At 47.2% G+C, this 15,009-nt stretch overlaps 1 protein-coding gene across 3 annotated transcripts in view; it reads right to left on the bottom strand.

Annotated features, from left to right (window-relative positions):
• Positions 1–5,665, bottom strand: part of YTHDC1 (YTH domain containing 1) — a 35,795-nt gene extending 30,130 nt beyond the window's left edge. Inside the window, exon 1 of one of the 3 annotated variants that reach the window (XM_039540349.1) lies at positions 5,364–5,665. In XM_039540349.1, the coding sequence (XP_039396283.1) occupies positions 5,364–5,391 (28 nt within the window). In that variant the 5' untranslated portion in view covers positions 5,392–5,665. The remainder of the gene's footprint in view (positions 1–5,363) is intronic. The other 2 variants (XM_039540347.1, XM_039540348.1) reach the window with 2 other exon arrangements.
• Between the last annotated feature and the right edge of the window lie 9,344 nt (positions 5,666–15,009).

Raw genomic sequence — 15,009 nt, 5'->3', positions numbered from 1 at the left:
GTCTTTTTCCTCTGTGGATGTACATTTGTTCTGAATCTCCAGTTTCCCGAACAGCCAAAGAGCACTTCTTCTGTTCAACAGAGCTCCCCAACCCACCGATTACATGGTGCTACCTCAATGCGTATGTGTATGAGGGATAGCCAGCACTGCCAAAGCAACTGGTGACACCAGCTGCCTCAAGCCTGGTCTACACTAGGCATTTAAATCGGTTTTAGGAGCGTAAAACCGATTTAATGCCACAACCGTCCACACTAGGAGGCACCTTATATCGATTTTAATGGCTCTTTAAACCGGTTTCTGTACTCCTCCCTAACGAGAGGAGTAGCGCTAGTATCGGTATTACCATATCGGATTAGGGTTAGTGTGGCCGCTGATCGACGGTATTGGCCTCCGGGCGGTATCCCACAGTGCACCACTGACCGCTCTGGACAGCAATCTGAACTCGGATGCAGTGGCCAGGTAGACAGGAAAAGCCCCGCGAACTTTTGAATATTTCCTGTTTGCCCAGCACGGAGCTCCGATCAGCACGTGTGGCGATGCAGTTAAAAATCAAAATAAAGAAAGAGCTCCCGCATGGACCATGCGGACGTGATCGCTGTAAGGGCAGGCAAATCTGTTCTATCAGCGCTCCATTACAGAAGACGAAATTCAAAATCATTTTTTTAAAATCTCCAGACAGACGCCATAGCAGGGGCTCAGCGCACTGCTGCGTGACAAGCGTAATGGAAAGCCAAAGAATCAAATGGACGCTCATGGACTGGAGGACTCAAGCTATCCCACAGTTCCTGCAGTCTCCGAAAAGCATTTGCATTCTTGGCTGAGCTCCAAATGCTTCTAGGGTCAAACACCGTGTCCGCGGTGGGTCAGGGCATAGCTCGGCAATTTACGCACCCCCCCACCCACCCCCAGAAATGAAAGGGAAAACAATCCTCTCTTGACTCTTTTACATGTCACCCTATCTTTACTGAATGCTGCAGACAGACCCGATGCTGCAGCACTCAACACCAACATCCTTGCTCCCCCCCGCCATGGGTGGCTGATGGTGCAATACGACTGGTACCCGTCCTCATCATCAGCCTATTGGCACATGGGGCAGTGCAAAAGGACTGGTAACCATGCAGACTAGCATCGGTGAGGTCTACCAAGGGTGCCTGGCCCTAATTTTTCCTGGTAGATGGTGCAGTATGGCTGATAACCATCGTCGTCATAGCAACAGGGGGCTGAGCTCTGTCAGCCCCCACCCTTCATGTGTAAAAAAAAGATTCAATTGCCCCTGGACTAGCAGAGGGATGCTGGGCTCCTCTGCTCCACACTCCTTACTGTCCTGTCTGGACTATCATAGCAGCTGGAGGCTGCCTTCCACTCATTTCTCACTAACAAGTCAGTGTGTCTTATTCCTGCATTCTTTATTACTTCATCACACAAGTGGGGGGACAATGCTACAGTAGCCCAGGAAGGCTGGGGGAAGAACGGAATCAACAGGTGGGGTTGTTGCAGGAGCACCCCCTGTGAATAGCATACAGCTCATAATTTCTGCAGGATCTGACACAGAGCAGCTGTGCTCTCTGATACAGTGGTTCTCTAGTACACTTGCCCATATTCTAGGCAGGACTGATTCTATTTTTAGATAACAAAAGGAGGGATTGACTCTGGGAGTCATTCCCAATTTTAACTTTTTGCGCCCCTGGCTAAGAGCAGCCAGGGGCACTTATGACAGCAGCAAATGGTGCAAAACGACTGGTAGCCATGCTCATCTTTTTACCAATTTATGGATTGGTAGATGGTACAATATGGCTGGTAACCATCTCTGCTGTCATGCAAAAGCAAAAGCATGCTGCTGTGTAGCGCTGCTGAATCGCCTCTGTCAGCGGCATCTAGTACACATACGGTGACAGTCACAAAAGGCAAAACAGGCTCCATGATTGACATGCTATGGCATCTGCCAGGGCAATCCAGGGAAAAAAGGCGCGAAATGCTTGTCTGCCGTTGCTTTCCCAGAGGAAGGAGTGACTGACGACATTTACCCAGAACCACCCGCGACAATGATTTTTGCCCCATCAGGCACTGGGATCTCAACCCGGAAATTCCAAGGGGCGGGGGAGGCTGCGGGAACTATGGGATAGCTACGGAATAGCTACCCACAGTGCAACGCTCCAGAAGTCGATGCTAGCCTCGGACCGTGGACGCACACCACCGATTTAATGTGTTTAGTGTGGCCGCGCGCACTCGATTTTATACAATCTGTTTTACAAAACCAGTTTATGCAAATTCGGAATAGTCCCGTAGTGTAGACATACCCTCAGTAACCACAAGTAGTACCACTGATAAGAATCACCACTAGCTCAGGTTGTATTAAGACATGTTTCAGATACTTCTATGGCACCAAGCTTTCAACCAGCCCTAGTACAGGACACTGCTTTGAAGCCCTGAGAACAGTTAAAAAGCACATAATGCAATCAAAGCAATCTACATAAATCACATAATCAGCCAACAATAGCTCTAGCTATTGTCTCCTAGGATATGCAAGCTCCCCCAACCCATGCAACCCTGCTATTAAGATAGTGATTGCTGCAGGCCTTGTATGTAGTAACTGGTAGGCAGAGAATGAGCAATAATGGTTGTAAGCTGGGGTATAACCCTTTTGGTACTTGACTAGGGATATGGCTACACTACAAAATTATGTTGACCTAAGTTACATTGACATACAGCCACCACAATTATGAAGTTGCTTTTACGGGTCCACGCTACGTTCCATGCATTGGTGGTGCATGTCCTAACTAGGAGCGCTTGGACCAATTTAACTGTCCGTGTGGGGCATTGTGTGATGGCTTCTGAAAGCCAGCAACATTCAATGTAAGCAATGCAGTGATCACACTGACACTGTGTTTACCTAAGCGCTACTGCGTCTCGAGTTATTAAGTCGGCATAGGAGAGAATTACATTGGCAGAAGCAAGATTTTAGTGTAGAAACTTACAGATTTAGGTCGCTGTAAACTGCCTTGTGTCAACCTAACTCTGTAAGGTAGACCAGGGCTAAGGCTTGTTTTTGACACATTCAGATCTGTTATGCTCAACCAGTACACAATCCGGATTTCAGAGTGGTAGTCCTGTTACTCTGCATCAGCAAGAACAATGAGGAGTCCTTGTGGCACCTTAGAGATGAACAAATTTATTTGTGCATAAGCTTTTGTGGGCTAGGAGCCACAAGGACTCCTAATTGTTTTCACAATCCAGTTTAAATAGCTCCTCCCAGTGTTAATGGACCTGAACATACCACCCATAACAGAATTTGTATCTGCTGAGTATTCTCAGAGCATCAGACTTATAACCTTACCAGTGCTATTATTACAGTATACCCATGCATGACTTGCAGTTTAAAGACCTAGTTAAACTAATACTTTTAAAAAAAATAATTCTTACATATGTTACCAATTGTGTACTAAAGTATTAAAACTAGAAAAAAAAACCATCAACATGTTTGCTTTTTGCTCAGCACTGAACAGTAAAAAATGAAATTTATCAATTTTCCTTTTCACTTATCATACATTTGCCGTAACATTTGGTTTGCAAATGCTATGAGAAATTTATAAAAGCTTGCATTTACAATTCCTAAACCGAGGGAATATATTAACCTGGCAATATAACTTTTTACATACTATATCAGCAAGTACACATGCACATGGCAGTAAGCATCATCAGAGCACTTGGAACTATCATTGCAGTATTGGTTCCAAAAGGCAAAGAAGCAGACAGACACCAGAGGAGATGGCACGACTGGAGACAAAGCTCACAATTCCCTTTTGATGTCTGAATGCGATGTAGTAAGTAGTACTAACATGCACATGTAGCTATGGTCTCATTGTCATTACCATCACTTTGTATAGCCATGCTCATCCTTTGAGCAACACTAAGGAAGTTAGAGAGAGAAAAGGCTGGGTTGAGTACCTAGCTAATTCTGCCAACCACAGGACTGTTCCCTTTGGTATACTGCGTATAGGAAAACCCCAAGAGTTACAAACATCAGAATTATGAACTGATCAGTCAACCACCTCATTTAGAACCAGAAGTACACAATCAGGCAGCAGCAGAGACAAAAACAAACAAACAAACAACAAATATAGTACAGTACTGTGTTAGGTTTCAGAGTAGCAGCCGTGTTAGTCTGAAGCCGCAAAAAGAACAGGAGTACTTGTGGCACCTTAGAGACTAACAAAGGGAGGCGGGATAGCTCAGTGGTTTGAGCAGTGGCCTGCTAAACCCAGGGTTGTGAGTTCAATCCTTGAGGGGGCCATTTAGGGATCTGGGGCAAAAATCTGTCTGGGGATTGGTCCTGCTTTGAGCAGGGGGTTGGACAAGATGACCTCCTGAGGTCCCTTCCAACCCTGATAGTCTATAAAAAATTTATTTGAGCATAAGCTTTCGTGGGCTACAGCCCATTTCTTCAGATGTAGCCCACAAAAGCTTATGCTCAAATAAATTTGTTAGTCTCTAAGGGGCCACAAGTAAACAAGGGCATGCAGAGCAATGGCTGCCCCCTTCCCCTCCAAGGCATCACTGCATGATGGGGTAATCTGACGTGCATACAGTACAAATAAAGGTTAAAGTAGTGGCTATTTCAACCTCAGGGCAGTAACACATTACAGGTCTGTCTCATCTTACGCTGGGGTTACGTTCCGCAGTCAGCACGTAAAACGAAAATCACGTATAGTCAAAATTACATTGAGTGTAATGGTGGGCGGAATCGCCTGCGCTACAGAAACAGTATTTAAATTATTTTTCTCCCCTTTTGTTTTTTTTCTTTATTGTTTTTGCCAACGGAGTAAAGCTGAAATCGCGCATTTTAAATGCACCTAAGATGCAACAGACCTGTAAACAAGTCTAATAGAGCAAATTATGTATACAGCCCACCCAAGGATTTCACGCATAGATCTACATGCAGTTCCTTCATCCCTGGAATACAGTTGACACTTCAGAAGAAAATTATGAACGATTTTTGTAATTAGTTAAATTTATTCTGGTAAAACCAAAATGAAAATCTCCCCTCCCACCGCAGGGCAGCTGACCCCCCAAGCTAGTCCCACCGCATCCCCTACATCCCCCACAGGACAACTGAGCCCCTCAGCCAGTCCCTCCCCCACCCGTAGAGGGCAACTGACCCCTCCCCCCGCAGCCAGTGCCCCCCCCAACCCCTCCCCCCCCACAGCCAGTGCCCCCACCAACCCCTCCCCACCAATCCTCCGCCCCGCCAGTCCCCACCTCCTGTCCGCCCCCGCAGGGCAGCCGACCCCCAACCATCCACCCTTCCCGTAAGGGCCCCTCCCCACGCAGGGCAGCGAGGCTCCGCCCCCGGTGCTGCCCGCTACCTTTCTCCTCCCGGCTGTCCGCCGCCATCCCGCCGCCTCCCCTCAGGGCCGGCCGCCTCGCGCTCTGCTCACAGCGCCGGCGAGGTGGGACGCTGGGGCGCGGGGCGGGGCGCTGGGGCGCGCTGCAGAGGCGGGCGCGGAAAGAGACAGGGCTGCGGGGTCCCGCTGCAGGCCGGGCCGGGCCGCGCCGCCGAACCTCTGGCTAGGGAGCCCCTAAGATGGAGGCTGCTTCCTGCGCGAAACAATCCCCCTCCCACCATGCACCGCTTTGTTTACGCTTCTGGCGTCACAATGCGGACTGCGTGTGACCTCATCGCGTAGAGGCCGCCCGGAAGGGCTCCGGGACATCAGGTGAGGCAGGCCCTAGCACGTGACTCTACAGGGCGCCCTCCGCCGCCGCCATCTTGCGCCGGGCTGGTGTGTCTGCGCCGCCCGCGTGCCCCGCCGGGAGCGGTGCTGGAGGGGCGGCTGGGCCGGGGGCGGGAGAGTTGGGGCTGTTCGAGCCTCAGCGCAGAGGCGTGAGCGGCGGGTACCGGCCAAGCCCCAGGGCTCGCAGCCCCCCCCCCCCCCGGAGCTGCTCCCGGGGGTACTGCGCGAGGCCGGAGTTCGCAGACGTTGATGTGCGGGTAGCGCCCGCCCCGCCCCCCCCCCCCCGGAAATGGGCTGCAGAGATGTTGGCCGCCACTAGGGGCTGGGAGCGTTCCCCTGCGGGAGCCTCTGCGGGCCTGGGACTCAGCGTCAGGCTGTTTCTGCTGCTGGCTCCCTGGGCTCTGGGGGGAGGGAGGGCACAGCTGGCCTCTGGTGGGGGAGGTGGTCTGAGCGTCTGAGCTGGGGGGCATGGCTGGACTTTGGGGAAAAGTGGGTGTGTCTGACCCCCCCCATGCCTCCCCGATGGTCTCTGGCAGGGTGGAGGGGGCAGAGAAGCAGGAAGTAGGTTGTTGCAGGGTTTTCTTTACCTCTCTACTCCTGGGGGAATTTGTGTGGTTGTATCTGTTGTTATAGACATATTTGCTGACAGGTATTTTGAAATAAATTACCAAAATGATCACACCAGTTTCAATTATATAGTGTTATTTTGACAAATAAAATTTGCAGAATTTTAAAATATTGTGTGCAGATTTTTTAGGTGCAGAATTTGGTGCACGGGGTCCCGCTCTGTCCGCAGGTGGGGCTGGGTAGGCTGCATGGACAGGCCTAGGCAGGCTGTTCCCCTCTTTGCATCCTCGAGGGAAAGGGGAGAGAAGGAAACTGTAAGCTAAATGGCAAAACAACTGTTTAGAAATAAAACTTTGCTTCAGTTTGAATGCAAGGAAGACATAGAGGGGTTGTCAACCAACAAGTTACTGGAAAAGTTAGTTGGACACAGGAAGACCCACGGGAACCAGCAACCAGCAGCATCCCCGACCTTTTGTGAAGGGGCTGACCCCGCCCGGTTCCCCCGTTAAAGTGCCAGTTAATTTACATCAATTTAGAACAAGGCAGGCTGTTGCTCTGTTCCATTTACAGTGCCTATATTATGTACGTTAACAGCAATTACCATTCAGGCTACCTTTGGGATCCAAAGATTGCCTGACAGACGGGATTTTAGGGATTGATCTGAAGAGTCTGGACATAGTTGTAGATCTCCCCAACAGACAGCTGATTGTAAGAGGCAAGGGTGAACAGAACCGTGTCATACCAGACTCCCACAGGATATCTGCTTTAAAGGCCCCTGAAGGGCTTGTCATATCTCAGTCGGTGACCGATGTTAACCATATAGTCCAGAAACACCTTGGAACCTTTGCAAGCAACAAATGGCAGTGCGCGCACGTACATGCAAAGGTGCGCATCGATGGACCTGATATATGGCCCCTGAAACAGTATAGGTACCCTGCAGAAGCCGCAGAGAGCTTAAAAGCAACAGTCGAGGCACTAGTGCAACAGAAGGTACTGGTTGAAGTGGAAAGCCCGTGCAACTAACCTATTTGGCTGGTGATGAAGGCTGACAAGAAGACATGGTGTCTCACCATAGACTATAGGGAGTTTAACCGGGTAACCCCTGGTATGGCCCTAGTGGTGGCAAAATTTAATGACATCATGGCTGCCATTACTGCAGGTGCTAAATGCTTTTCAGTACTTGACTTGTGCAACACCTTTAGCATATCAGTACACCAAGAATCCCAGCACAAGTTCGCCTTCACTTTCGAGGGACGTCAGTTGACTTTCACCTGCATTCCCCAGGGCCTACACAACACCCCCATTATATGTCACCATTATGTCTCCGGAATGTGGAGAGGAATGCCGGATCAGAACCAGATATTGAGTTATGTGGATGATATCCTAATTGACACGGTGAATCATGAGGAGAATCTGCAAATTCTTGGGGTAGTTTTGGATAAAATCCACTCTACTGGCTTCCTAGTTAACCCAGCAAAAGCCCAGTTAGTGTGACCCAAGGTAACATATTTGGGCATCCATTTATCTCCAAATGGAAAACAACCAGACAGAGAGTTGAACTCGTTTGTAAGCTCCCAGTACCTAGAGACATTTTGACATTACAGTCATTCTTGGGCCTCACAGGATTCTCCCGAGAACTTATAGAAGGTTATGCTGTCATCGCAAGACCCCTTTATAAATTACTCCAGAAAGGCCAAGAATGGAAGTGGGAGGACACTCACCAGAAAGCGTTCCATAACTTGAAGCAAGCATTAGAGAAGCTTTAGCTTTGCCTAAGCCTGAGAGTCCCTTTCACTTGCAGCTGGCTACTGATGGAGATGGGATCAGTGCAGTACTCTTACAGGACCATGGCAGCGGACTACGCCCAGTTGCCTACGGATCAAGAGTCCTCACCTAGGTGGAACGAACATTCAGCCCCTGTGAAAAAGAGGTCCTGACGCTGGTTTGGGCAATCAGCCACTGGGAATATTTAATGGGACTAGCTCCAGTCATCTTAAGAACATCACACACTCCCATTAAATACATGGTGTCAGGAAAGATCAATGAAGGGCAAGTATCATCTCCTCGACTTGCTAACTGGACCTTACGTTTGGTGAACCGAGACATCAAGGTACACAAGTCTCCCCAGTTCAGCATCCTTCCATATGCACTATTGTCGGAAGGTCAGGACCACCAATGCCCATTACCACCATTGACTCCAGCGGTCGAGTCTCCCTTTAAGGTGGAAACCAGCTTCCTGAAGATCAAGGAGATGAAATTAGCCATCTGGGTTGTACATGGCAGTTGTTACCATCAAGATGGCCAGATACATGCCGGTTATGCTGCTCTACAGCCAACTTCAAAGAAGACAGTGCAGGGAACAGTAAAACCATATTTGGCTCAGGCAGCTGAAATAGTGGCAGTTGTGGCTGTCTTATATGAAGAAAAGCAAGAAGAAAATATTTGCATTTGCTCTGACTCGGACTGGGTGATCTGAGCCGTAAGTGACTGGATGCCTGTATGGATTCAGAATCAGATACGCTTGTCGGACGGAAAGCCCATAAGGTATGCTAACTACCTCCAACATGCCTGGAATCTGGCATCCGACAGGTTAGGACAAACTTACATGTGCAAGGTAAAAGCCCATTGTAAGGATCACACAGAAATGTCCAAGCTCAACCATCAAGTGGACCTTTTAGCAAAGGAAGCCGCTTTGCTCAATGAGAGCCATCTTTGGAGACACATGCCATTACCTGTCTCTAAGATTCAGCTATCAAATCCTGATGTAAATAACCAGTTTGATATCAAGCAGCTTCAGCAGCAAGATCAGCAGATCAAAGACTTGTTGGAAAAGAAAGAGTGCAGGTTTGGACTGCCTCTGGAGATTGATTCAGATCAAGGTCCTCACTTCGTTGGCGAAATCACCCAAGTGTTGTGTCAGGCTTTGGGAGTAAAGCAGTGCTTGCACATCTCAGGCCACCCCCAAAACTCTGGCTCAGTCAAGAGGGCTAACAGGACCCTAAAAGCTGCATTAAGGAAAGTCGTCTCCTTCCAGGGAAAAGACTGGGATATAAAGCTTCCTCTTGTACTCATGGCTGTTAGGTTGATAATAGCATCTCATGGCTTTACTCCATTTGAGGCCATGATGGGATGACCCATGAGAACCCCAGAACATTGGTGGGTAGGGGGACAGCCCCCAAATGATTAGCAACCTAGGCTTAAAATAGATACTTACATGTCCCAGATATTGTGTGACATCAGTGACATACAATGAGTGGCTGCCCAATTGAAATCCAATATTAAGGTCATGAACGGAAAGCTTGGACATGTGAAGGTTATGGAATGGGATGTAGGGAATAAGGTTCTTATTAATACTACTCTGACAAGGGTCAGGCTCTGAGCCCTAGATGGGTAGGCCCAGCTATGATTGTTAATAAGGCCAGCCCTAATGTGTATCAAATAGAGATCCCCAATAAGAAGAAAAAACATATAAAATGGTTTCATTCTAGCCAACTAAAGCCATGGAAAGGAGCTGAGCCATGTGTCTTAAATCATTAACAAGTATTGCTTCTATTTGCCTGCAGGGAAATCTCATCCATCGAACATTCTGGATGCTTATCTTTGTAATATATGTAAATACACCTGTTTATGTACAGCCTAATGAACATTATTTCTGTAACATTGAACTGACAAGAGATGTGACAACTGGGTGGGCTCTCCAAAGTTTTTAATATCCTTGGAAGCTACTCATAGTATAAAGCGTGCTAATAAAACAGTCCCTGTAATGATTTATACTGTTCAGGATGAATGTCAATGTGACCTAATTTGGATCATGGAAACTGAAAATATTGTAGGCAAAGTCACAGGTACAAAACCGATTTCTCGTAATATAGAAAGTAGTGAAACTGGTCCATTGGGATAAGTCCTATTACCCTGGAATAGCTGTACTTGGAATATCACCCTACCAGCACAACAATGCTTTGGGGGGCCAGTTACTTCTAGTTATTATTAATGGTGTATGTGTCTAATCTCCAATATTAAACCTTTTATAAGAGAGGGGTGGTCCCTATTTAAATTGTCTATTTGTGCTCAGTTTCATCAATCATCAATGTACATTAAGCTACATACTGCTGTACAGTCTTTTGGAGTTATTGTGGATTGTATCAGCAACCCTTCCCAAGTTTGTAGTTCCTCTAGTGTTAAAAACAGTTTTTGTTTAGTGAAGAGCCAGGAGTGATATTCGTGCTTGAGTGTACCGGTGTGCTTGAAACCAACATAACAATTAAGAATTCTGGAATCTGGTCCCTGGCGGGTTCTTTTGGGTTATTTCAAACCATTGAGGTAACTACCACCTCCACATATTAATCATGCGGGATCTCTGGTCATCAATCAGAATCTTAAACGAGTGGTCAGATCTAACCCAGTATACTCCATTAAAAGAGTGGTTGTAGATGTGCAATCTCTAATTTCTGGCGTCATGTCTAACTGCACCCCATTTGTGGCACCATCTGTCTCAAGCTGGGAATCTTGGCTCCTGAGTGTTAACCCAAGGTACAACAGGGTAAAAAGGGATCTTACTGCCCAGATTCTGGGAGGTGCGGGTGCAGGTTTAGGTGTTGTAAGCGCCCTTGGAGTAGGGTCTTTAACAACAAAAATGGGGACATTGGGTCATAAGATAGCATCTCTCAATCAACCATTAACATCTGCCCTTGATAAAGTGATAGATTTGTCATATAATATCACTGATGTAATTAAGTCATGGTATGCTAAACAATTGGAAGACTGGCATCAGGTGGGGAAGGCATTTGCGGTATTAGAAAGCTCTTCTGCCTGGTCGCATGTGTGTGTTCAAGCACAACTATGGCTACAGCCAATTGCGAGCGACATGTTAAGGTCTGGGCTCCAAGGAATTCTCCCAATAGAAATTAAAAATAAGATGATGGAGCATGTCTCCCCTTTTGAGAAAGAGTATTCTGCCAGGTGGGAACTTATTGATTTTTATTTTCTTCCCAGTACTCAGCAAATAACTGCTAGAGTCCTGACTATAACTAATGCCACCGTCCTCTGGGTGTACCCTTTACTTACCCTGGGAATAATAGCTCCAGATTTGGTTATGTTACCTACTGATATTCCTAAATGGGTAACCCCTGTAGATATAAAGAATTATGTCATAGATGTAAGTTCTTGTCTATGGAGACAATCAATAGGATACAATTGCCTGGCTGAAGTAACACCAGGTATACACATTTGTTTAAGCCCGAAGGAAGGCAGATGTCACTATTAGTTGCATCCACAACCGAGGGCTTGTTCACAGGTGGTAGTTGTCAATGATCATTGCGAATGTATAAGAAGTATATGTAAATATTTTGTTGTTTATTATTATTATAATGTATCAAATCCTGTGCAACCTAATCTGTATTTATGTTTTGTGTTAACCATTGAAGGGTGTGACATTATGTTTAAATTGGAGAAGTTGACGTCCCGTATCATAAGGGTTGCATATCACTTATATAAACATTTAGAGCCTATAAGTCTGGGTATCAGTGCTTCATTGCTGAAAGATCTTGCTAACCACCCTGATCTGGCACAACAAATTAATAACGTGGAAACAAGGCAGGGTCACCATGCTAGCTGTCCATCACTCCACCAATCAAATTGGTGCGGTTTTAAATAGGGCGCTCAAGACAGCAGGGGTGGCTCACTGCTGGAATTCCTTTTTCTCTGATCCAACTGATACGTCTGAGAATTGGCATTTCTTGGCACATCCATTTTCTATTATATTGGGTGCGCAGTTAATTTTGTTTATCTCGCATATATGGTTGTGTACCTGGACCAGGGCCAAGTTAAGTAAGGTTGAGCATAAGTTTAGATACACCAATATACCTTAAGGATGTGGCGACTTCTGATTATGTAAATAGTTACATTTCATCGTCGCCAAGGAGGGGATTGTAGAGGGAAAAATCCTAAGGCCATCTCGGATCCTCTAAAGGACAACTAGGCATCCATTTCTGTGAGCCCTTCTTGTTCCCTCCTTATTCTAGTTTGGCGCCTTTTTCCTGTTTAGGCGGGAAAAGACAGTGGCTGTCAATCATCTGATCTACCTAGTGATCAAGAGTCTATATAAGGCAGTGTTCAGATCAGATCGGGGCTGCCCATCTGAGTGGTAGAGTACGGAACAGGTAATTAAGGGTAGGCCATTCATCCCACAAGGGTTACTTGGATAAGGGGATATACTTACTTACATGCATCTGATCCATCTTCTATAGAGTTCGCTTACTGCATGCACGACATCGCAGGTATTGGGGAGCGGGAGGGATTTAACAGCTTACCTGAAGGAACGATCATCTGATCCTGTCTCAAGATCCTGCTTCCATCTAAGAGATCCAGTAGTCCTGTGGTGCTGTGCCACCCTAAGGAGAAGGAGACATCAGGAAGCCAAGCTGCTAGAGATGGTATTGTGATCACTACGTGTCTGTATATGTAGTTCCCTGATTGTTACAGCCTGCCTTGTTTTATTATCCGCCTGGTTGTCCTCTGTTTTACCTTGTTTGGTCAGGGAGTCCTTGCCACCACCACCCCCTTTAATAAACTCTGTTGTACCTTTGTTTGTTTGAATTTTATGTGGAGATACAAGCCCCCGGTGATAGATACGGGTAGGAGACGAACCTGAGACCAAAAGATCTGGACCACTTTTAATTTGTACTCCTCTTTCGGTCAACACCAGGCCCTCTCCTGCTAAGCCCCACTCCCCCTGCACCTGGACCACTCCAACGAGTCACCCGGATCCCCACCCCACTGAGCCCCACTCTCCCAGCATCTATCCCCTCCACATCCAGACCCGCCCCAAGCTCTATCCCCCCCACACATCCAGACCCCCATCCCCCACTGAGCTCCAACAACCTTCATCTGGACACCCCCCCTGCAGAGTCCCACTACCGTTGCACCAAGAATCCCCCAACAAACCCCTTTGCATCCAGATACCCCCTGCACCTGGATCCCCCACTGAGCTGCCTGCACCCAGATTGCCCCACACAGAACCCTCTCAACCCACATCTGGATCCCCTCACACTAAGCCCCTCCACACTTGGATCCTGCCGGACTAAACTTGCCTGCCCTCACCTGGGGCACCTGGCACAGAGGGGCAGGGCCTTTGGGTATTTCTGGGGCAGGCCCAATCCTTGCAATGTGTCAGGATTGGGTGCGGCCTCACCACTGAGTCTGTGTCCCAGGGGGAACTTCAGAGTGATCTCCCACCTCGGTGCAGCCAGTAGCCTGTGCTCCCCACTGCCATGCTGGAGCCTCCAAATTTATTTGACAAAATTTGCAGAATTTTAGAATATTGTGGACAGAATTTTTTATTTCTGGGCACAGAATTTTTATTTTTTTGGTGCAGAGTGCCCTCAGGAGTAGCATTTGTAGTGTAGATCAATGGCTCTCAACCTTTCCAGACTACTATATTCCTTTCTGGAATCTGATTTGTCTTCCGTGCCCCCCAAGTTTCAACTCACTTAAAAACTACGTGCTTACAAAATCAAACAAAAATATAAAGTGTCACAGCACACTATTGCTGAAAAATTGCTTCTGTTCTCATTTTTATCATATAATTACAAAATAAATCAAATGGAATATAAATATTGTACTTACATTTCAGTGAATAGTATATAGAACAGTATAAACAAGTCCTTGTCTATATAAAATTTTAGTTTGTACTGACTTCGCTAGTGCTTTTTATGCAGCCTGTTGTAAAACTAGGCAAATATCTAGATGAGTTGATGTACCCCCTGGAAGACCTCTGCGTACCCCCTAAGGTATACATACCCCTGGTTGAGAACCACTGGTGTAGACAAGTCCCATAATTCTTAAGTACCAACAACTTTGCCACAATTTTTATTGCTTCTTTTTGTCATGAATGTAACAACAGTGAAGAACACAACAGTTCTTCTAGGCAATTCAGTCCAATTCCTCCCTCACATCTATAGCTAATAGCAACACAGGACTTACTAAAGTGTTTCATTGACTTTGGGCTTGTCTGTATGAACACTTAGGGCTAGTCTACACTTACAAGCCGGGTCGACGCGGTGAGTTCAACTTCTCGGAGTTCGAACTATCGCGTCTAATCTGGACGCGATAGTTCGAACTCCGGAAGCGCCGCTGTCGACTCCGGTACTCCACCACTGCAAAAAGCGGTGGCGGAGTCAACCTTGGAGCCGCGGACTTCGATTCCGCGGCGTCTGGACGGGTGAGTAGTTCGAACTAGGGTACTTCGAATTCAGCTACGCTATTCACGTAGCTGAATTTGCATACCCTAGTTGGACCCCGCTTCTTAGTGTGGACCAGCCCTTAGTTCTCAGCCAGGTGGATGTAGACCTACCCCCCACACTAGCCTGCCTCACATTAAGTATCTATGTGGACCCTGCTGCTACGCACTAAAAGTATCCTTCTGCAATTTGATATACTCCTGATCCAAAGTGGGGTAGGAATAGGATCAAAACACACTATGAAACATGTGAGGCAGCAGGGCAGTGGTGCAAGCAGAAATAATTTCTTGCGGGTACTGCACTCATGGGAGAGACACAAGGGGGGGCATGTGACCTCCCCATGCGACCCTCCATGTGATTCCTCCCCACCCCCAGTTCGCTCTCCTCCTCCCCTCTGACGCCCCCTTTTGTATATACAAACATCAACATACTTAACGACTCACTTTCCCCCCCATATGTAGTATTCAGTCTGT

The sequence above is a fragment of the Mauremys reevesii genome, linkage group 5, assembly GCF_016161935.1.
Source record: "Mauremys reevesii isolate NIE-2019 linkage group 5, ASM1616193v1, whole genome shotgun sequence".
Lineage (NCBI taxonomy): Eukaryota > Metazoa > Chordata > Testudines > Geoemydidae > Mauremys > Mauremys reevesii.
Note: the sequence above shows the minus strand (reverse complement) of the source record. Positions and strands in the feature narration are given on the sequence as shown.